Raw genomic sequence first — 23548 nt, 5'->3', positions numbered from 1 at the left:
ATTGCCGTAATTTCACCTGATGTGGGAGAGAGAGAAAAAGAGAAATCATGCTCCCACCTCGGCCTGGCGTTCCTCTACTCCCACTCTGCTCCCGTGTTAGCCAGTCCGTCCCTCTTTCCGTGCGCTGCGCTGCGGAGATGAGAAGATACAGATAGAAAGGAGAGCATGAAGGTGAGACTTGAGACTTTAGGGTTATAATTATTGGTAGCCAGGCCGCTCCCACAAGAATGCCCACACAATCTCGCGGTTCGCTGCGGCTTCCTGCATAAATTAAGAACTTTGAGGTACTTGTTAACCTTTTTTTATGTTACAGTTATGCCCCTCAGTGGTTTGCTCTTAATTCTACGTTTTATTTATTTATTTATTTTTTATTATTCTTTTTCATTATCATACATGTGAGGATTTTTAAGTATATACGTAGAGTGATGGAAATTCCTTAGTCATTTCCTCTAATACACGTAAAGTTTTGCAGTAATTATACACTCTTCTCGCAACCAGAACACTGACTTGGGGTTACCGAGCAGCGGACGCCACGTGGACCATAAATTCTCTCTTGCAACTCCTATAAAAATTTCTGCCTCAGTTGAGCATCCCTGCCTGCCTGTGCTTCACCTGGCGTTGGAATCTTCGTACCTGCTTACCTGTCTGATCTCACCTGTGTATAAGCTCCCCTGCCCTCCCCCCTTCCTTCAGTACCCATCCCATTCACCCAACCTATCTTCTTCCACCTCCCCCTGGTCTCCCTTTCTCCCACCCTATCTCCCTCTCCTCCATGCCGCCAGTGCCCCTCCTATTCACCTAAACTATCTTCCTCCACCTCCTCCCAGATTCCTTCCTTCGTTCCACTCATCCTATCTCCCTCCACTTGCTAATCTCTCTCCCTTCCTTCCGACCTATTTCCCTTCACTTCCCAGTCTCCCTCCCTTCCACCCATCCTGTCTCCCTCCACCCATCCTATCTCCCTCCACCTTCCTTCGTCCTCCCTCCCTTCTACTCTAGGTATCTTCCTTCACCTCCCCCTGGCCTTCCTCATTTCCACTCTACCTATTTCCCTCCACCTCCCTCCAGGCTCCCTCCCTTCCACTCTTACTTATCTTCCTCTACCTCCCCATCGTCTCCCTTCCACCCTATCTACTTCTACCTCCCTTTGTCCTCCCCTCCACCACTCCTGCTCCCTCACCTGTCCTGCTATGCATCGCCACACCTCCCTAACTTCCTCAATCTCCCTTCCCCCAACACCAGCCCCCTCGCGGCTAAATTCCTGGCCCAGCTGATTTCTGTATAATGTAAACACAAGCTCTCTGGGTCGTCCGTCCTGCCGCGTTGTAAAACTGTCAACAGTCTTAAGTGAAGTCGCCAAATAAGGGAGACTAATGATAGACACCACACTAATATCGTTACCTGCAAGGGGCCAAATTGCACAGCTTAGAAGGAAGTTTTATATCAGAAGTACTTTAGTTGTTTCTTGCCTCTTGTCAGCTTACCCCTTTCCTTCCCCGTCTTCCTCTCACCCTCTCTCCCCCTCTCTCCCTCTTTCTTTCTCTCGGTCTCTCCCACCATCCCTTCTCCAGCCCATCTTTCCTCTCCTCGTTCTCATCTCTCGCATCTCGCTTCTGTCTGAGAGGGGGAAAAAAAGAGTCTGGTGGAAGTCTTATTTTCCCCTTGGCTTCGTATCAAGGAAATGGTTAATTGGCACCACTGACGAAAGGTGAGGTTAATTCAGGTGTGTAGCCTGTGGGTTGATCACTTGTTTGGTTAATTACAGGTGAGGCTTGACGTGGTCTCTCTCTCTCTCTCTCTCTCTCTCTCTCTCTCTCTCTCTCTCTCTCTCTCTCTCTCTCTCTCTCTCTCTCTCTCTCTCTCTCTCTCTCTCTCTCTCTCTCTCTCTCTCTCTCTCTCTCTCTCTCTCTCTCTCTCTCTCTCATTTAGCAGCCTAAGTAAGCAATGTACGAAGGGAGAGAAGGAAGGGATAAATATAAGAGAGATGAAGGGAGGGAAGCAGGGAGGGCTGAAGAGGGAGCGGCAGAGCATATTGTTGCAAGGGTGACGGTCTGCAACATCCCTTTAATTGGTTTATACAGGGGATTCACGGCTTGTAGGGACCGCTAGGGGGATGGAGATGAAGAGGGAAACACGAGGGAGGGTCAGAGAGAGGGAGAGAGAGAGAGGGATAGAAAAAAAAGGAAATTAGAGAAAGGATTGACAGCATAATGGGTGATCGTTGCAAGGCTTTGGAGGGTGAAGGGAGGGAAGGGTGAAGTTCTTTAGCGGTGTAGAATGGCCGCTTCCTTGTTTAATTAAGGAAGGGGAGTAAGCGAGGGGAGCGTGAGGGGAGTGACCAATTGACCTGTAATTAAAAGGACTTGGCACGTTTGTCAGGCTCGCTCGTCCCCCTTCTTGGAATCTAAACTTATTGGATGCGATGAAAGGCGATGTTTTGGTTTTAATTATATTCAAAGGTCTCTCTCTCTCTCTCTCTCTCTCTCTCTCTCTCTCTCTCTCTCTCTCTCTCTCTCTCTCTCTCTCTCTCTCTCTCTCTCTCTCTCTCTCTACGTATTTTAGTTTTATTAATGAATCTCAGGGTTGAGTTTTAATTTATTATTTTCGTAGTTGGTTGTAAGTTTTTATTTATTTTTTTTGTATGAATGTGTGTGTGTGTGTGTGTGTGTGTGTGTGTGTGTGTGTGTGTGTGTGTGTGTGTGTGTGTGTGTGTGTGCGTGCGTGCGTGCGTGCGTGCGTGCGTGCGTGCGTGCGTGCGTGCGTGCGTGCGTGCGTGTGCGCGCGCGCGCGTGTTCATCATTACCTACGCTGTAGTACTTAACAAATGATAAATTAACATAACTCCATTTTTTTTTTTTTCACGTATTCAAATTGATGCATGACCAAAAGAGTGAAGCAAAAGTGATACAAAGAAACGTCACTTCATTGCCTTTTCATCCTGTTCGTCACGCTTATTCTTCCTCATTACTTTCCCTGAGCGATGACAGCGATCAACAAGTCATTGCCAAACCCTCAGTCAGCCTGTCATTAAGTCCTCTCTTCCCCTCAATAGACCCATCACTCCCTCCTCCCTGACACTCCCCTCACCATTGCAAGGGGATAAAGGGTGTTGAAATCTTCCCTCTGCAACGATTAATAGCGTTTATGCAAATTAAATCACTGTACGACGAGGGGAAGAGGGGAGGAAGTAGTTTAATGAATCTGTAAACACATTTTCCCCTCTGCGGGCAATGTTGCAAGCCTCCCTGGCCGCCGTCACATCCCTCCCTTTTAATCCCCTCAGAAAAAAACGAAAAAATCTCCCCTCGCCCTTTCCCCTTTGCAACGAGAGCACATTGTTGCAAGTGTGATGACAGCGGGTTTGATCTTCTCTCCCCTGGTTAGGCTCTCCCCTCCGTGTTGTGATGGGCGGCCGGTTAACGAGTGATCAAGCTTCCCCTCATCCAGCTAATCGTTGCAAAGGGCAGCATCATCGCACTTCCGACCCCTCGCTGGTTGCAGAGGGAGTGCAGTGTTTCCCCTCAGTGGCGTTGCACGAGGGGAGGTGCCTGGTGATGCGGTTTTAAGTGGCTCTTCGAGGGGTCTGTTTGTTGTCACGCGGGGGGAGGGGAGGGAGTCGAGAGGAGATGCAACTGGTGTGTGATGTGGTTGTGCAGTGTTTACATATTCATTGACGCCAGTGTGAGGGGAATTAGATCTGCCTTTTATTGACTCTCATTTTGGTTTAAGATTTTGATTTTAAACATTACTATTTCATTCATATTTCGTGCTGTTCATGTATTTATTTACTTACTGTTCAGTGTCTTCCGTGTTTGTTGTATTATGTTGTTAAGGTAAAAAAAACTGTAACTGAATAATATTATCACTTACATTCGATGTGTCGTTTAGATTTCAATGCATTAGTGGTCCCAGTGATGCATAAGTGCATAATGCCAGCAGGCTTGTAAAGATTATGAGGCGAATACAGATTGTTGTTGTTCTTGTTGTTGGTGGTGGTGGTTGTTGTTTTTGTTGATGTTGTTGTTGTTGTTGTTGTTGTTGTTGTTGTTGTCATCATCATCATTGCTATTATCATTATCATTGTGTCAACATCATCATCATCATCATCATCATCATCATCATCATCATCTCTGAGCTCATCATAAAATTTATCTACAAAGGAGAGACAATGGCAAAGACAATTATTTATTTACTTTTTATGGCTAGCTTTGCAGGACGAGAATACACACACACACACACACACACACACACACACACACACACACACACACACACACACACACACACACACACTGACAAGGAGAGTATGATGCAAGCGGTGACGTCAGTACAGTTACGTCCATTACTCATAAACCACACTGTGTTTTTGTTTGCTTCTGTAAAATTGTATTCACTCCGAGACCCTTGACACGAGTCCTCTTCTTTTCTGCCTTCCCTCCTCCCTTCCGCCCTTCCTTCCTTCCTTCCTTCCCTATCTCCCCTTCATTAGTCGCGGCTTGCTTTGAGGTTTGGGAGTAGTTTGGAGTGAGGGTGGCCTGCTCTGCGTGGCTCGCGTGACATGTGGCAAATGTAGGATGCTTAAGTCTGCGGCGGGAGGAGGTTGCGTGCGGAGTGTGTCGGCGGCGCGTGTGTTGCGTGGGCCGAGTGTTGCTTCTCAGTTGAGTGTGTTAGGGAGTGATGAGTGGCATGCTTGTGTCTATTAGATAATGTGTGTTGACGCCACTGCACACAGCTTGTTACTCCTCTCTCTTTGTGTGTGTGTGTGTGTGTGTGTGTGTGTGTGTGTGTGTGTGTGTGTGTGTGTGTGTGTGTGTGTGTGTGTGTGTGTGTGTGTGTGTGTGTGTGTGTGTGTGTGTGTGTGTATGGTGGTGCGGGCACGTGCATGTGTGCGTGTGCGTTTTGCATTAAAATGTGTCCATATATCTTGACACTGCTCCCGCATACGCCCCCCTCCCCTCCGCCTCCCCCCGCCTCCTCCCCTCTCTCTCTCTCTCTCTCTCTCTCTCTCTCTCTCTCTCTCTCTCTCTCTCTCTCTCTCTCTCTCTCTCTCTCTCTCTCTCTCTCTCTCTCTCTCTCTCTCTCTCTCTCTCTCTCTCTCTCTCTCTCTCATTTATTTATTTGAAGACACTTTTCTAATTTTGGAATTTTGGCTCTATCCTTTACAGACCAGCACTCTCAGTGGGCATTTTTATTCTGCCTTTTTGTAACCCTTCTCTAGAGCCCCTTAGAAAAAATAAAGTAAATGAGTAAATAAATAAGTACTTACACACATACGTATATTGTACACGTAATCTTGATGGACAGAAGGAAATAATACGTACACAAGGCCTTTGGATCTTTCACAAGTAATGGCGGACTCAAATATTTAGATAGTAACCTCATGTAATTCGAGGACATAATCACCACCATTACCACTACTCGCATTAACGTAATATAAGGCTGAGTAATATTAAAAGTTTTATTACCTAGTATTCGGGGTCATTTTTCATCAATCTTCGACTTACTGTGTCCAATTTGTAATCGATTGCAGGTCCGGGAGTATTGATGCCTCTCAGTCTGTCTGCGGCTCGACGTGGCGTTTTATTACTGCAGCCCTTATTACCGCGACACTCAGGGCTTATTCTTTAATGCGGCCTTATAAAAACATGACTTAATAAAGATGCTGCTAAGTTAATAAGATGCGTTTGCGAGTGTCTGTCTTATTATTTTCATTATGTTCATGTCAGTTTAATGCTGTCTCTTGTTCTGTCTTATTGTTTTTCTAAAGTTTTGTTTATTTGAGTGAGTTTCTTTTATTTTCTTTATTTTAACGTACATTTTTTTCTTTCCACAAGTATTTGATGTTTAATTTTATTCCACTTTTTTTTTTCTTTTCCATCATCATTGTTTTTTTTTATTTCCCGGCAAATTTGAATGTGTTTGTTATATTTCCTTCCAATTTTTTTTTTTTTTTTTTTTTGCGGTATATCAACTCTATCATATTTCACGTCATTCCATCCTTTTCATGTCATTCACGTCCTTCACCACCACTACTTTTCTCCCCGTATATCTTCCCTACCCCTTTGTCGCCTGTCCTGTGTGTGACCCTTGCGTCCAGCGGCGGTGTTGACAAATGACTTATTAACTCGCTCTCTGGTGTGACTTTACTCGATAAATCCCCGCTCAACACAGTCACACACGGCGCTCACACCTACACAAAGACTTTCCTGCACCTCCCTATCTGTTTTTCGTTTATTTAGACTCATGGCGCGCACATACACACCCTCTTCTGTCTCTTTTTATGTGTGTCTGTGTGTGTGTGTGTGTGTGTGTGTGTGTGTGTGTGTGTGTGTGTGTGTGTGTGTGTGTGTGTGTGTGTGTGTGTGTGTGTGTGTGTGTGTGTGTGTCGTCAAGGGTGTCAAAGTGTGGCGTGGCGTGTTTCTCAGGTGATGTGGACGAGTTTGCTCACCTGCCAAACAAAGGCTCATTAATTTTCCATAATAATGTTCTTCATGGTGAGATTAACGAGGGTCAGGCACCGCACTTTCTCTCTCTCTCTCTCTCTCTCTCTCTCTCTCTCTCTCTCTCTCTCTCTCTCTCTCTCTCTCTCTCTCTCTCTCTCTCTCTCTCTCTCTCTCTCTCTCTCTCAATAACAGTGGTCAGGGTTCTATGTTGGTTCATATTTAATTTTCTCCCCCTGTGCAATCTCTTTTAATGACGGGGAATTATCTCCCTAATGTTCTGTGTCACCCTGTATTATTTTCTTCCTTACTTATCTTCATTTCGTTTTTTTTTTATTTTTCTTGGGAGGTGGTTATGAAATTTTTGTTCTCGTTATGTTTTTTATATTTTTTTATCTTGTTATCGTTGTTTGTTTTGCTTGTTTTTGTTGACTTTCCTCTGGCTAGTTTGTTTGTTTATGTTTTGTGTGTATACTTTTTTGTTTTCCTCTTCATTAAAACACTGGTTCGTCGTATTTTGTTCAGTAATTCCTTCCTTCTCTTTTCCTGTTTCCTTTCTCGTCCTGTCTCCTCATCATCCTGTTTCCTTTCTCCTCCTGTGTTTCCTGTTCCTCCATTTATGTTTTTCTTCAGTTCTTTCTCTCGTAATCATGACTTTCCTTTCTACCCACTTTGCTTCAACTTTTATTTTTTTTTCCCCCTTGTCTGTTTCATCTTATTATGACTTTCCTTCCTGTTGACTTCTTTTGATTTTTTTACTCTTTCAATACTTTTTTTTTAATTTCCCTCACTCCTACAGAAGGCTAGTAATTACAAAGGTCTCTTGCATTACATTCCCTCTATGCTCTCTAATAACGGAATTATGACACGGATCACCCCTTTACACCCTCACCCATCATGCCTCCCCCATACTCCCCTCCACGCCTCTTTGTCCTTCTGTCCACCACCACCCTCTATTTTGTCACCTCTCCCTCTTATCCCCAACCTTTGTTTCCCTCATAAAGAACTTTTTTATGGTGTGTTTATGTTTGTGTTTGTGGTCGCCTTTAATTCCTTTATTTTCGCTCTGTTTGTTTTCTCTCTCTCTCTCTGTTTGTATCTTTTCCTAATTTTACTTCCTGGTGAGTTTGTCATTTACATTTTCTTTTATTTAGTTTTCATATTTCTCTTTTTTTTTTTTTTTTTTTTTGCCACGTTTCTTATTTACGTTGACAAATTTTCCTTTCTCATTTACTTGAACCATTTTTCTGGTCCATTGTCTCGTCTCCTCTTCCTCTTCCTCTTTCCTTTGTATCCCATTCTCTCTATCCTCTTTGTTCCTCTTTTACACATAGCCTTTTTCCTCCTTCCTTCTCCACCTTTCCCTTCTCCGTTTCTATCCCTCTCGTCTCTACATGCTTTTATTCCTCCTTCAAGCATTACCATCCTCATCCCTCTTGTGCCCTCGTCCTTATCCTCTCCTTTCATTCCCTCGTCCTCATCCTCGCTCCCTGTTCTCATCTGCACAGCTCACTCACTCATCGGTGGCTTCCTCATCACTCACGTTTCCCCTCTCCTCCCACTAAATCATGAGGACATAATCGAGCGTCAGCAGGCGTCTCCCCTCACCCCCTCACCCCCTCACCCCTTCGCCACAAGGACACTCCCCTCTTTGCAACAAAAGCTGGGGTTGCAAACTCAATTACCCTCGGGTGCCTAGAGTCGCTGGATGGTTGAATTAAGGGTCATATTCTAATTGCACGTTCAATAAAGCTCCATTTTTTAAGCTGTTTTATTAGTTGTTTTTGTTATCGTGGTGTTTTATTGAGGCGGTAGTGATGCAGTGAAATTGTGGTGTTTATGGTGGTTGTGACGCGTGTGGCTGAGGTCGTGGCATTCTAAGACTATTTAATATCAGTTAGTGGCCAAGTGAATGGTGCCAGTGCCAAGCGGGGACATAGAGGCGAGTCCAGTCCACTGTGGCACTCTAATGGCACTCTTATGGTCGTGCCAGCATTCGCTATCTCCATACAGACCTCCTTATTAGCCAATCAGAGCTACTTGTGCCTCTTACGGATTTTACATGTGTTTGTATTGTGCGTGTTTTGTTTCGTGTGTGTGTGTTTGTGTTGTGTTGTGTTGTGTTTTGTGTGTGTGCTTATCTTGTATTTGTCTTGTTGTGGTGTAGTACAGGCTCTGAGCTACACGTGTTTTGTTATGTTTTAATGTCTATATGTTCACGTGTGTGTGTGTGTGTGTGTGTGTGTGTGTGTGTGTGTGTGTGTGTGTGTGTGTGTGTGTGTGTGTGCTTAAGGTGATTTTTTTTTTCCTTTTAGTATTATCGTTATTGTTCATGTTATTGTCTATCTTTAGTATACGTCTTTTGTTATGGACAATGTCGATTTCCTTTTGTCATTGTGGCATCTATTATTATTTTTTTTTTATCGTTATTAGTAACTATTCCATATCTCGCCTAGTTTCCTTTTTAATTTCCTTTCTCTCGTCAGTTTCCTTCACCGTCTTCATTCTAACTTTGTATTCCTCCTCCTTTTCTAGTGTCTCTCCTCCTTTCTCCTTTTCTTTATCAGTTCCCTTGGTTTCATTCTCTTCATCCTTCCTTTTATCACTCTTATCCCTCGCAATCTCTTTCTCCTTAGCACCAAACCGTTCTCCTTGTGCCCGCTTTCCTTTCTCTCTCCCTGCCCTCTGTCCAATCCCTATCCATCTGCTCTCTTTATCACCACCACCTCTTCCCTTTTGTTCATTCTCCTCCGTCCTCTCCCTCTCTCTTTTCCCTATCAGTACCCCTTTCTTACCTCTGGGCTCCTCCGTATCTCCCGCCTCTCTTTCCCTGCCTCTCTCCTTCGCCGTCTTTCCACCAAGCGCCTCCAGTATCAAGCTACACTCGAACAACTTCGGTCCTCGTGTTTGCAATAACCTAAGGCCAGCGTTTTATTAGTCCCAGGTCGAAAACTTCAAATTAATTTCCTAATCCACGGTGGTGGGAGGGCGTAGGGAAGGAGCGAGATGGCAAGGAAGGAGGGAGGGAGGTAATGTTTTCCTTTCCCTCCCTCCTGTTCTGGTCCCCTTTCCTCTCCCTCCCCTTAGTCTGGCCTCGGGCACCAAACCACATCCCTGGGAATGAAGCCCCGAATCTAAAATGGAAGTGGAAATCTAGTACAGAACTTTGGAATTGTTTCTGCAGCACTGGTTAAACCTTTTGGGTGGCGCGGGTTTGCACGGCGCCTGGGTCTTTATAAGGAAAGGTTAAATCGTTTCTGTCTTTCTTTTGTTTTGTCTTGTTTAGTGGGATGAGGTTGTGCGCTGGACTGGAGATGCGTGTGGGAGTTGGAGGCGAAAGAGGAGGATTGGATGCTGTCGTAATTGTGCTGGGATAGTCGTAGCAGTAATAGGCTGGTAATAGAAGTGGCTGACTCTTTTAAGTGTTAAGAAAAGAAGCAGTTTGTACCTCCCTATCCCACGCACGCATTTTCTCCGTCACTCCTGCACGGCAATGATCAATTTCGTCTTAATCTCCACAAAACACACACACACACACACACACACACACACACACACACACACACACACACACACACACACACACACACACACACACACACACACACACACACACACACGACTCAAGCCCCGCCCCTCGTTAGCACTCTCACGTATTACTCGGAGCACAAGCCGCCTCGCCCCTCTCGGCTCCCTCCTCCCTCCTCCACCCCGCGGGCCCAAGCGAGTAATAATAGCGATAAAAACAATTGTGTCCCCCTCAGCCAAGGCTCTGACGGGTGTAATATTAGTGGTAATTGTCCTATTTAGAGAAGCTTCCTTGGATGGGCTCGCCGTCTTGGGAAATATACCTCGAGGAATCGTGCACTCCCTTCCCCCATCCCTCCCTGTTTCCCTCTCGTCCTGCCCTCTTACCCTCCCTCTTACCCTCCCTCTTACCCTCTCTCTCTTACCCTCCCTCCCTGCCTCACTACAATTAAGCATTTAGCATTTTTTCCCATTACTTTCTAAGAGGTCCCGATGGGCGTGTTGCAGCCGCGTTGACAATGGACAGATAGCAGGGAAATCCAATGGGAAATTTTGCCCCCTAGTCAGCCTTCAATTATCGCCCCTGTGACTTGGAGAAATAAGGCTGGTTTTTCCTCCTCCGGCAACGGCGCAAGATGGATAAGGGAAGGGGCGATTTCACGGGGACTGGCTTAATAAAATGGGTTATTGAGACGAGAATTTGATGCTTATTGAACTTGCAACAAAATCCACAATGGGTGGCCAGTGGTGGGGGGAGAGGGCAGGCATGGGTCTTTTTTTGCTGCTGTTGTTGTTGCAAGGGCAGAAAGGGGTAGAGACAAGGGGTGCCGGGTGAAGGGTCGCGAGGGGAAAAGAGAGGGGAGTGAGGGGAAGTGCTAAAAGCGGTATGAACTTGATGGATTTGTGGTAATTATGATAATGGTAAATAGTTAAGGTGGTCCGTTGCGGTGTGTGAAAGTGACGTGTTGGTTTGGTAGTTGCGGTGATGATGATGGTGAGTTTGGTGATAATTTTGTTGTTATTATTATTGTTGTTGTTATCATTATTTTTTTTACGATTATTATTGTTATTATTATTATTGCTATTGCTATTATTATCATTTGTAGTAGTAGTAGTAGTAGTAGCAGCAGCAGCAGTAGCAGTAGTAGTAGTAGTAGTAGTAGTAGTAGTAGTAGTAGTAGTAGTAGTAGTAATGATAATAGTAATAATAATAATAATAATAATAATAATAATAATAATAAAAATAATAATAATAATAATAACAACAGCAGCACCAGCAGCACTAGAAGTAACAGTAACAAAAGCAAACACAGCAAAACAGCGGCTACAACAAATGATGAACCAGGTGCAAATATTTATTTTTTTCAAAGGCAGGATGCAAATTGTAAAGATCAGGCATAGGAAAAAAAAAGAAGATAAATATGATATACAGCAAGATAAATGAAAAGGTTTATCGAGGAGCATGGGAACGAGATTAACTGGCATGAACGAACGAAAAGGCAAATATCACAAATTAACAACCCATCCACAACAATAATTAATGAAGAAGACAGCAAGGGAAGATGGCGAGGGAGGGAAGGAAGGAGGCCACGCAAAGCATCAGTAGAAAAAAAAAAAAAAGAACCCGGACAGAAAAGACACCAACAATAGATAAAAGGAAAATAGCAATAAATAAAAATGAATGTTACTTATTACATCCCAAACCGGCCCCTGTATTTTTTCCCCTTCTTGACATATGGTTTTGCAAGAGTCCCCCCTCCCTCTATTCTCTCCCTCTCCTCTTCTCCGCCTCTCTTCCTCTTGCCAAATCGTATGAGAGATGCAGTGAGTTATCCGGCTGAGAGAGAGAGAGAGAGAGAGAGAGAGAGAGAGAGAGAGAGAGAGAGAGAGAGAGAGAGAGAGAGAGAGAGAGAGAGAGAGGTGTATAGGAAAGAAGGATTTAGAGCAAGGAGGGAGGATGGATGCAGAAGCAGAAGGGTGGAAAAGGAACCCGAAGGACATACGTGAGAGTCCTATCAGCTGCAGATCCTATGAGTTCCCGCCACATTCCCACGGCGAGGAGTGTACGGAACCATGCAGCGGCGACGGGGAATCAGACACAGGAGGCATGAAAAGAAGTAGCAGTCATGCAGAATAGAAGCGAGAAGGAAACAGGTATAGAGACAAGCTGAAGAAAAAAATGGTTGGGTGTTTTTGACGTAGCAACAATACGGTCTTGTTTTGCCCTTGGGAGAAATGAGAAAGTAGGGAATATAAAGGAAGGTTGTCATGGGAATAGTAATATAGACAAATCCGGAGGTAATTATGGGCAAAAAAGGAAAGTAAGAAAACCTGAAAAGAAGAGAAACGAAGAAGAGAGAAACTGAGGTATGGAGAAACAGAAAGGCAATTTAGAAAGTGAAAGAAATTGAGGAAAGGACAGGAAAATAAGATAAGGGGCAATATAGATACTGGGATGTAGACAAAAAAAAGTTAAATTGAAAGAGGAAAAAAAAACGATATAGAGAATCAGGAATACAGAGAAACTGAAATGCAGAAAAAAAAAAAGAAAACAAGAAAACGTACAAAGGTAACGACCAAATTGCATAGTAAAGACTCTCTTAAACATGAAAATAGTGAGAAAACAGGAAAGAGGAACGAAGGGAAAAGCTCAAAACTACAATAATCATACAGTAATAACGCTGCTGATTGAAGATGACGTTACGCAACACACCGCAACACAACCATAACACTGTAGACCGCTTCATCAACACGACCAACCAGCCATTCACTTTCCCGGGACTGCAAAGGAAGCGAACCGTGAGAGACGCAACACAGACGCAACAAAGCACAGCAAGTCATACCTACCCACCTCCCTACCTACCCACCTACCTTCCTGTGTGTTGCGCCTTGCACCGCCCCGCCGCACAACACAAAGGCACCCCTGCCATGAGCACCACGAACTCGACGGGACGAGCAGCGACGCGTCTTCCTCCGTGAAAAGCCGAGCGTCGACCCGCCGTTTTGTTTGAGCGCCTTTTGACGGGGTTTGCTCAGTCTCCCCTCTCCACACAAAAAAACCGGTGACCATTGCAACAGGTTCTGCAAAGGGTGGCGTCAGGGTCAGGAGGGGATGACGCACTGGGGGGAAGGAAGGGGGAGAGGAATGGGACTAGTAGGGGGACGGTTTACTGGTGATGAAGGCGGGTGAAGTGACTGGTGTGATGTGGCGGGATGTGAGAGAGGAAAAGGGGGGACAATGAGGAATAAAGGGGGGTCTTTAGTGGATGAGGAGTGAGCAGTGAGTGAGAGAGAGAGGTCAGGGAGGAGGTGATGAGGGGGTACGTCCATTATGGAATGAGTAAAGAGGGCAGGGTCCTTTGAGAGAGTGAGGGAGGAGGTTGTGTGGAGCAAGTAGAAGGATCATAAATGTTGCAAATGAACCTTCAGCGAATGGAAGGATTTTCACGCATGTTAGACTCAGGAATGCTTACCGGCCCAGGAATGGTAACAGCTTGGTGGCCCTGGGGTGGAGGAGGAAGAGGAGGAGGAGGAGGCGAAGAGGTATTCCCGTGTCACAGATGGTGGTGATAGTGGTTGTGTGTGGCTCAGTAAATGTTTATTGCACGAGTACTAATTGTGGTAGTAAAATGTGCTCTTTTGTCTCATTTGTTGTTTGTTGTAAAAGTAAACGTTTATCTGAAATATTACTGGTAACAATGATACTATTTGTTTTTGTTGCGATGAACATAGTACTGATGGAAATACTAGCAGTGTTGGTAGTCATAGTAGATGCAATGGTAGTTCGTCTAATTGTGGTTGGAGAAAGAAATTAAAGGCCACATTAATAAAAATACGTTAGTTTGATATAATTTGTTTACTAGCGACTCTGCATTAGTGCTTACGATACCAAGTTAATTCTTATAGCAGAAGTAGAAGATACAGTAATGCTGCAGTGATAACCTGGGATACTGGAATGGTATAGCTGTAGTCATGGTTCAAGTAGATGTGATAGCTGCAGTGACACACGGTTTGGTAGTGGTGGTGATGTAGTGATGTGGTGTTGGTATCGTATGTCCGTAAATTAACAACAGTAATATATTTCCTTTAATGTCTATTTGGATTGGGTATGTGGTGTATACGAGTTTGATGTTGACGTAGATGTGCTGGTGGTGGTGGTGTTGTGGTGGCGAGGTGGGTGACAGTGGTGGGAAGGCCAGGAGTCAGCTGTTCCCATGTACACTGCCACTGTCCCTTCTCTTGGGTGGGATGAAATCATTAGTTCCATTGACGGCACACTGCGACGTGAAAGGAAGCAAGAGAGAGAGAGAGAGAGAGAGAGAGAGAGAGAGAGAGAGAGAGAGAGAGAGAGAGAGAGAGAGAGAGAGAGAGAGAGAGAGACACTTAAGTTCATTTTCTCGGTCATACAGTAACTGGATACACGTCACTTCTCTTCTTTACATTTCACAACATTTTTTTTTTTACAATTTACTTTCTTTATCCTTTTTATTTTATTTTTTTATTTTTTCATCCCTCACACCTGACCTGCCTTAGAGTACTGTGCTGGCTGGTGCCGTAGCAATGAAGGATAAACCGTAATAAAAAGGTATACACGTCACATACAATGAATTGAGTCAGTTGTGTAGAGAAATGCACGATGAAGCAATAGTACTTCATCATTTATCTTCTTGCACATCTAATTCCGTACATTTGTCTCATTCTGTCGATATATTATGAACGAAGTACTGATCCTTCCCTTTCAACCCTTCAGTAACCTTTAATGCGTCTGTCTTAAGAAATAAATGCTTTTATCACCACCATTACTGCTTCAAGGCGTCCATCCTGCAATTTTGGATAATGCTTATAGTTTTCTCTTTTGGGGACTGGCACAATCAGTGGCCTTTTTTTATTTTTTATTTTCTTTCTTTTGTTCCCTTAGACCAGTGTCCCTCTTACATAAAAAAAGAAAAAAGAAAAATACTGCTCCCGTTACCACTAAAACAACTGCCACTACCACAAACCACCACACCATACACCTTCCCTTCCAGCCCCACATGACCTCGTTGCTTAGGAGTGATATGTTAACCCTTTCAATGCTATTTAATACGTTTTCTTAATCGCAAACTAAAGCATTTATTTATTCATTTTTTTTTACAGGCACCTCAGAGCATAATATTGGCTAGGCTTGATAACCTACTCTTTGTTTTCCATTTTCCTCTCGTAGATGCTCTAAAACATTCTATACACAGCTTTTTAGTCTTGTCAGTGGTTCCATATCTTAATTACATCAACCCATTATCTTTTCCCAGATGTACGAGGTGGACGAGCTGGCTTTGACTGACGAGGTGAGGAGCAAGTTCCTGCCTCTCTTCATGGACGAGGACACGCACCAATTTCTCAACAACTGCTTCGAACAGTCCGAGTGGCTGGTGACGCAGGTGTGGCACAGCATCGCCAAGGCTTTCCTCGGCCTCTTTATGACGCAGACTTCTATTAACGGGTGAGTGAGCGCCACTGAGGGAGGAAATACTGGGAAAATTGTCAGTAGAAGAGGACGTTATTAGAAGTGATGAATAGGATAAAGTTTATGGGAGAGTATGGAGAATTAATGAAAAAAAAAGATCTGGAAGTGATTGTAATTGAGGGAGAAGATATAAAAACAGGACGTAAGATCTGGGGGAGAGAATAATGGGAAAGTGATCAGTGGAAGAGGAAGTGTTTTAGAGATGATGAATAGGGTATAATTTATGGGAAAATATGGAAAAGTAATAAAAAATGCAGCTAAGTCTAAATAATGGAGAGGGTATAGGAAAATTAATGGTTGCAATAGAGAACATTTTTGAGGATTAGTAGATACGATATAGTAATTTTTTTCCTTTTCCTTCTTTCTTTCTTTCTTTCTTTATTTATTTCTTTCTTTATTTATTTTTTATTTTTTTTATGGAAACGTATGATTAGGAAAGAAAGATCTGCAACGGAGCATCGAGACTTACGGAACCTCAAGGAAGGGATGTGAGTGTTGGTGGGTGAGCAGTGAGGAGCGAGGTGGTGTGTGGAGGCTGCCTGCTTCTGTCTGGTGGAGGAGGGATTGTATTGCAGTTCAGTGGTGCTTCCCGGATCTGCCGGAAGCTTTTGGACACTAACTACGTGATGAAAGAGTCACTGGTGCGGAATCTTGTTGCCTCACTGATGAGATAGAGTCGACAGATAAAAAAAAATAAATAAAAAAAATAAATAAAAATGTACGAATATATAGTCGTAAAAATAGACATTTCTCTGAGAACTGAAGAGGATAGAAAAATGCAAGTTAAAAAGGTAAATGCAGAAATGTAATAAAAGTGTGAAGTAGCAAAGGCGAACAAAAACAGGTACACTGAACAATGACAGCAAGTTGATGAAGGAGTTTGTTCAACGCGCTTCTTGGGGGAAAAATGTTTAAACAGATTACTGAATTCTGGAAAAAGATTTGCTAATTAAACATTACCTGTACTTCCGTGTCTCAGGGTGCTGGAGGGGGAGGGGGAGGAGAGGGAGGGCGGTTTGCTTACCTGGGTGATCGTCTCAATTAGTTACCAGGAGAGAAAGAAGGAGGTGTGTGTGTGAGAGAGAGAGAGAGAGAGAGAGAGAGAGAGAGAGAGAGAGAGAGAGAGAGAGAGAGAGAGAGAGAGAGAGAGAGAGAGAGAGAGAGACTACGATTACAGACACTTCTCGTACTTCTTTACCATTTGTGAGGAACTTTTCAGAACACCACCGTCTATTTTTTCCTGATATAACATGGGGTGCAAAAATCAAGTGTACAGTATAACCCAGCGATGCAGTGACAGGGAAAAAAAAGAAAAGAGTCACGCCCTCAGCGGACCAAATCTAATTGACCCGCCGCACTCACTTCCCCTCACACTCCCAATCACACTCACGTACGGTACTTGGATACGCCGCGTTTGTTCGTGTTTCCACATACACACAGTTTTAGAGAGAGAGAGAGAGAGAGAGAGAGAGAGAGAGAGAGAGAGAGAGAGAGAGAGAGAGAGAGAGAGAGAGAGAGAGAGAGCAGTACCTGACCCTTCTTTAATCCGTCCGTGAAAGTCGTGATTTAATAGGCTGAGAACCTCGAAATTAAAGAGAGAGAGAGAGAGAGAGAGAGAGAGAGAGAGAGAGAGAGAGAGAGAGAGAGAGAGAGAGAGAGAGAGTACGAGTTTCATGCAATAAAAAACCTTGCTACCAGTGATTAACCCGAAACAAGAGGTGAGAACTGGATAAAGAGGGTGGATTGAGGTGAGGAGGTGACGGGGGGCGAGTGGGAGGCGGGGGCGGGGGGGCTGGGGGTGGGGAGGTGGACTCACGCAAGTGGATTGAAGGCGCGTCCTCTCATTGCAGGTAATCACAGGGATCGTCAGTTCGCGCGCGGGTGTTTAAGACTAACGATAAGCAGACCACGATTTACTGTAATTAATTTTGTGCAGTTTGTCTGACGGGCGGCTGGTCGTGGTTCTGCCAGTGAGGCGGGGAGTGTGTGCTGCTTTATGGTCCTTTGTGTGTGTGTGTGTGTGTGTGTGTGTGTGTGTGTGTGTGTGTGTGTGTAAATTACGTGCATTGCTTTATTTTATTTTATTTTTCTGATCCATAAGTGAATTACGTTTGTTTTTTCTTTGTTTTCTGTTTTCTGTTGTTGTTTTTTTCCTAGTTTTCAGCATTCCAGTTCGTAAATATGTGTAGTGTTTTTTTTTTTATTTATTTATCATGTTTTGTTTACTTGAGTCCAATTTGTGCGTTCTATTTCACCTCTTAGAGTGAATGGATAAGTGAGGAAAGGAAAAAAGAGGAGAAAGAGGAAAGAAGAGGAAGGAAGAGAACTAATCGAAATACGAGAGAGAGAGAGAGAGAGAGAGAGAGAGAGAGAGAGAGAGAGAGAGAGAGAGAGAGAGAGAGAGAGAGATGACAGAGAGGTGGAGGCTCTCCTTTGTAAGAGGAGAAGTACTCTTAATCGGGAGTATAAAGGGAAGTCCTCAGTTTATTAAAAGAGGGGAGATAGGGAAGACGTGGATGAAGAAGAGCGATTGTCTTCCTGAAGGGGGAGGAGGAGAAGGAGGAAGAGGAGGAGGAGGGCGAACGGAATGAGAGAAGATAAGGGGAGGGTTCGGAGCCGTGATAAGGTGGAGAAGGGAGAGGGAGGTGAGAGAATGGAGGGAGAAGGGAGCGGAGATTGTTTGGTTGTCACGGCTTGGCATACGGAAGTGATTGTGAAATGATTGTAATTACTTCAGGGGGAGAATTTCCTGTGGTCACGGTTGTCTCTTGGCGGGCGGGAGGGAATGGGTGAGGGAGAGAAAGGTGGGGTGAGAGGGAGGTGAGGAGGGGAGAAAAGTGCGTGTTTGTGTGATTTTGTGTGTGTGTGTGTGGATTTGTTTAGGGGAGAGAGAGAGAGAGAGAGAGAGAGAGAGAGAGAGAGAGAGAGAGAGAGAGAGAGAGAGAGAGAGAGAGAGAGAGAGAGTATTCATGTTTGAATTTTGTATATTTTTATTTTCAAGTATAATGGAGGAGAAAGATAAAAGAAAATATAAATATGAATGAAAAATGTGAAAGAGAAAAGAAAAATGTGTGTGTGTGTGTGTGTGTGTGTGTGTGTGTGTGTGTGTGTGTGTGTGTGTCCTGGGTGCGTTAATGGCTCACCTTTGGCTCCGAAGCGCCATTAATCATCGTGAGGTGGTGGTGGTGATGAGCAGGTGAGGCCAGGTGAGTGTTTGGAGCTCGCCGTCACCGCCAGGGTGGGGCGGGGCTGCCACCTCACCAGCACTGCCCACGCACTGAGCGAAACAGGAGAGTATTATTGTTCATGCTTTATTATTACTGTTGTTGTTGTTCTTAGTGGTGGTGGTGGTGGTGGTACTTTCTATTATATATTATGGGGCGCAGTGGGCCTCCCTTCCTCATCCAGAAAATTAAAGTACATTATTATTTTTTAATCTTTTAGTTTGTGTAAGATTACGACTACTACTACTACTACTACTACTACTACTACTACTACTACTACTACTACTACTACTACTACTACTACTACTACTACTACTACTACTACTAATAATAATAATAATAATAATAATAATAATAATAATAACCCTTCACCATTACCACAACAACAAAACACACACACACACACATCAAAGTATTGCATAACTTCAACCGATCATTTACGAGGAATCTTAATACGCAAACAGAGAAGAAAAAAAAAACGGACGAAGGGAACTGAATAATGGTAATAACACCAATTACACTTTTTTTTTTCCTTCTCCAGTGGACTCCTCAAAACTCGTACCATTGATCTGCCAATAAGAGCGTTTGGCAGCAATTTCCTTTTTAGTCCAACGTCATCTTCCTTTATTTTTCTTTCCTTTGCTCGGAGTAACCTTAGAGTTTCCGGCAGAGGCGCTGGACAATGGTCTGTGGGAGGCGAGGGACACGAGTCCACTTATTCTTTCGACGTATCGCCCGCCTTCCCTCCTCTTCCGTCTCCTCTTATCATCTTCCCGCCCGTCACCCGAAGGACTTGGGGGAAAAAATTAAGTTGCGTCTAATTTGAACGGATAGTAAGGGAAGGATTTAAAAGAGGGAAAAGCCAAAGCATACGTGACATAATACTGAAAAGAAATGATAAGTAGATATATGAACCAAAGAAAAAAAGAAAAAGAAAAAATAATTAAACCACGTCAAATTTGAACGAAGTAAAGAAAAAAGAAAAAAAGAAAACCAAAGCATACGTAAAATATAACACTGAATAGAAGTAATAGGTAGATTTATGCATAAAACAAAACGACGACAAGAAATTGAACACACACACACACACACACACACACACACACACACACACACACACACACACACACACACACACACACACACACACACACACACATTGTTGGCATCGTCGTTAGTTTGCCGCGTTCAGTAACTGCAATTATTTTTCCTAAGCTTGCATTGTTGATACCCTCCATTACTGCCTCTTAGCATCTCTGAACGAGTATAGATATGTACCTCAGATCCTTTATAATACAACTAGGCAAATACACCATAGGCAAATACATACATACATACATACATACGTACATACATATACCATACTCTACTCGTTAACTACTCCCTTTCTTCCTCACTCACCCTTGCTCACTCCTCCCGTACTCATACTTATTTGGATAGGGAAGATAGGGGGATACAGACAGACACATTAACCCTTTCACTATGATACGAAACAATTAACAGCACCGGAAGTGATGCATGAAATTTTTTATAAGCATCTACAAAAAAAAAAAGGGGGATTAAAAAGAATACATTTTTTTGCAATTTCTACCCATTTTAAAGAATGAAGGTGGCTGTAGAACGAGTAAAGATGTCTCAGAGTGATTAGTTATTAAGGAAATGTGTCCCTAAAAGCAGTGAAAGGGTTAAACAGCGAATTTAATTTGTATTTGTAATTTGTTATGTTTTCCTGCGCATTATTATTTATTTATTTATTTTTATCTCTTTCCGCTTTTCATTATGTACTCTTGCGCATCTTTTCTATTTGTTCTCTCTTCTTTTTCTATTCACTACCACTTCTCTGATTTTTTACCTGTTCCTCCATCTCACCTGTACCTCTTCACTCACCTTGTCTTTCTTCCTTTTCTTTTTCCTGCACCTTCCCTTTCCTGCCTTCCATTGCGCACTCACAAACACAAACATGAGTATTACTTTTTTTTTTTTTTTTTTTGCCCTATTAGTCTTGCGTCTCACCTCGCCGGTAATTTCTTGCTTCCGCGTACTGGTGTTTGCTCTGGTGGTGGTGGTGGTGGTGGTGGTGGTGGTGGTGGTGGTGGTGGTGGTGGTGGTAAGGTTATTGCAGTTCAGTTTTCTCAATTGCAGAACATTCTCTCTCTCTCTCTCTCTCTCTCTCTCTCTCTCTCTCTCTCTCTCTCTCTCTCTCTCTCTCTCTCTCTCTCTCTCTCTCTCTCTCTCTCTCTCTCTCTCTCTCTCTCTCTCTCTCTCTCTGTTTTTTTCTTTTGTGAAGTATACTGACAAACGTAGTACATCACACACACACACACACACACACACACACACACACACACACACACACACACACACACACACACACACACACACACACACACACACACACACACACACACACACACACACACATTTCTCAATCTGACCAACTCGACAATCAGATCACATATATTTTTCTCGATTTTTTTCTTTTTACACATTTTCACTTTTATCTTCCCGCGATGGAGGATTTGATAAGATAAGGGGAAAAAAGAAAGAAAGAAAGAAAGAAAGAAAGAAAGAAGGAAAGAGGAAAAGAAGGAAGAAACGCCTTCAGGAATAAAAAATAATAGAAGTAATCATCGTCAGTAAGCAAGAAAGGCAAAATAATAGCTTGAAAAAAAAAAAAATACACTGGGAAAGTCATTGTTGGGAAGAAAATTAAGAATAATCGCCAGAAGAAAGATACAGGAGGAAGGATTACCGGCAGGAGGGAAAATAGACTCAAATACACACACCGTTAAGAAGCAAAGGAAAGAGGAGGAGGAGGAGGAGGAGGAAGAGGAGGAGGAGAAGGAGGAAGAAGACACTCACAGGACCCCCTCAAGATTCCCTCCTCTTTTCTTAAACACAGTAACGGTTGCCTCACACATCCCTCCCTCCCTCCCTCCCTCCCTCCCTCCCTCCCTCCCTCCCTCCTTCTTTCAAGACTGCTGTATATAGAAAGATTATTATTATTCTTACTTTTTTTCCCCCCCTCCCTTCACCTCTCGTCCCTTCCTCCGTTTACCAGCCCCTCCCACTTTCCTTCCTCTTCCTTCTCTTCCTGCTCTCCTTTTGTCTCGTAGTTTTGCCGTTCATGAAATCCGACCTGAGGCGACCGTCCCAACGCCAGGACCGGCCACACTTCCGGCCCCCTCTTTATCCTGGACCATCTTCGCCCTCGACTAAGTGTAGGTTCTCAAATTTATCCTCTTTTACGCGGGGGGCATTGTGATCTGTGAGAGGGAGGGAGGGGAGGGAGAGGAGGTACTACAGTGGTGATGGAGGGAAATATGTTTATAATCTCTCAATGTCTCTCGCTCTCTCTCTCTCTCGTCTTATTTCGCCTTTCATGTATGTGTCTCATTTTGGAGTTTAAATGTTAGGTTCTCTGGTTTCCTTATCATTATGTATTGGAGAGAGAGAGAGAGAGAGAGAGAGAGAGAGAGAGAGAGAGAGAGAGAGAGAGAGAGAGAGGTGGGGGAATTTTGTAAGAGGCATATTTATATTGATATTTTCCAGCCCAGATGTCATGGTTCTTTCGTTATTTATTCATTTTACCTCTCTCTCTCTCTCTCTCTCTCTCTCTCTCTCTCTCTCTCTCTCTCTCTCTCTCTCTCTCTCTCTCTCTCTCTCGCTAAGTGCTCTTTAATCTCCTCCTTCACATTGTAATTCTTGGAAGTTTCGGCTGGAGAGGTCCTTCGGCAGCCACCTGGGACGGAGAGGCGACGCTGCTGGGGAATAGGAAGAACTGACTCGGCGCCGCAGGGAGGAGACGAACTCGTATTGGTAATAACTTGTATTCGTAGGCGATTCGGATTAGATCGCCTTAACGTGACGATAAGTAGGTTTGGAGCCCGAACAGTGACTGGACGGATGGGCGGGAGACGGCGGGGTGTGTATGACTTGTGTTGTCGTTGTCATTGTTGATTTTGGTGAAGTTTATGAAGGGAAGTGGTAAAGAGAAAGATGAAAAAAAGAAAAAAAAGGAAAAGAAGAAGTATTGGACGGAAAAGTTGGCGAAGATGTTTTGATTTTTATTTTATTATTATTATTATTCTTTTCTTTAATTTGCGTGTTGTTTTTTTTTTTTGTGTGTGTGTTTAAGTTTGTTCTCTATTTTCTTTTTCTTTTTTTTTCTATATTTTGCTCCTCACTCGTTGTTGTTGCTGTTGTTATTGTTGCTGTTGTCTTCCGTACATCTTGAACTCCTCCTCCTCCTCCTCCTCCTCCTCCTCCTCCTCCTCCTCCTCCTCCTCCTCCTCCAGTTGTCAGTCATCGTCTTCCAACATGACGGTCCATCTCTTCGGGTCCTAGTTCTTGTTTTTGTTCATTCTTATTTGTCCTCCTCCTCCTCCTCCTCCTCCTCCTCCTCCTCCTCCTCCTCCTTATTGTTGTAGTATCGGCCAGTCGTCTGAGCCGCTCCTCCCTCTCACCCGAAGTTGTTTGCTCAGGCTAAAGCAACACTCTCTCTCTCTCTCTCTCTCTCTCTCTCTCTCTCTCTCTCTCTCTCTCTCTCTCTCTCTCTCTCTCTCAACATTTATTTAGCATTATTTTTAACTTCATTTACGATTTATTAATGTATTGTTTAGGTTTAATATTATGTACCTCATCTTAAGTCTTCATTACTATTTTTATTCTTTAGTTAAGCTTAAAATTCATGTATAATTATCTTTGCACGTTTAATATTTTCTTTTACTTTCATTAGAGATGATTCTTGGTGATGTTATTTTTGTCTTTCTCTCTTTTTCTCTTTTCTCTTTTTTTTTCTTATATTATCTTTTTGTGTATTATATATATTTTTTCTTTTTTCCGATGACAAG

The 23548-nt window shown here is 43.5% G+C and overlaps 1 protein-coding gene across 2 annotated transcripts in view; it reads left to right on the top strand.

The window, feature by feature from the left end:
- Nucleotides 1-23548, top strand: part of LOC135106151 (protein-L-histidine N-pros-methyltransferase-like) — a 136850-nt gene that overhangs the window by 82364 nt on the left and 30938 nt on the right. The window contains exons 2-3 of one of the 2 annotated variants that reach the window (XM_064014948.1): nt 15257-15447; nt 15906-16188. In XM_064014948.1, coding sequence (XP_063871018.1) covers nt 15257-15447; nt 15906-15963 — 249 coding nt within the window. In that variant the 3' untranslated portion in view covers nt 15964-16188. Of the gene's footprint in view, nt 1-15256; nt 15448-15905; nt 16189-23548 lie in introns of those variants that run through there. The other variant, XM_064014949.1, reaches the window with a different exon arrangement.

This window comes from Scylla paramamosain, chromosome 13 (genome assembly GCF_035594125.1).
Source record: "Scylla paramamosain isolate STU-SP2022 chromosome 13, ASM3559412v1, whole genome shotgun sequence".
NCBI classification, from domain to species: Eukaryota; Metazoa; Arthropoda; class Malacostraca; order Decapoda; family Portunidae; genus Scylla; species Scylla paramamosain.
This window is presented reverse-complemented; position numbering and strand designations above follow the sequence as displayed.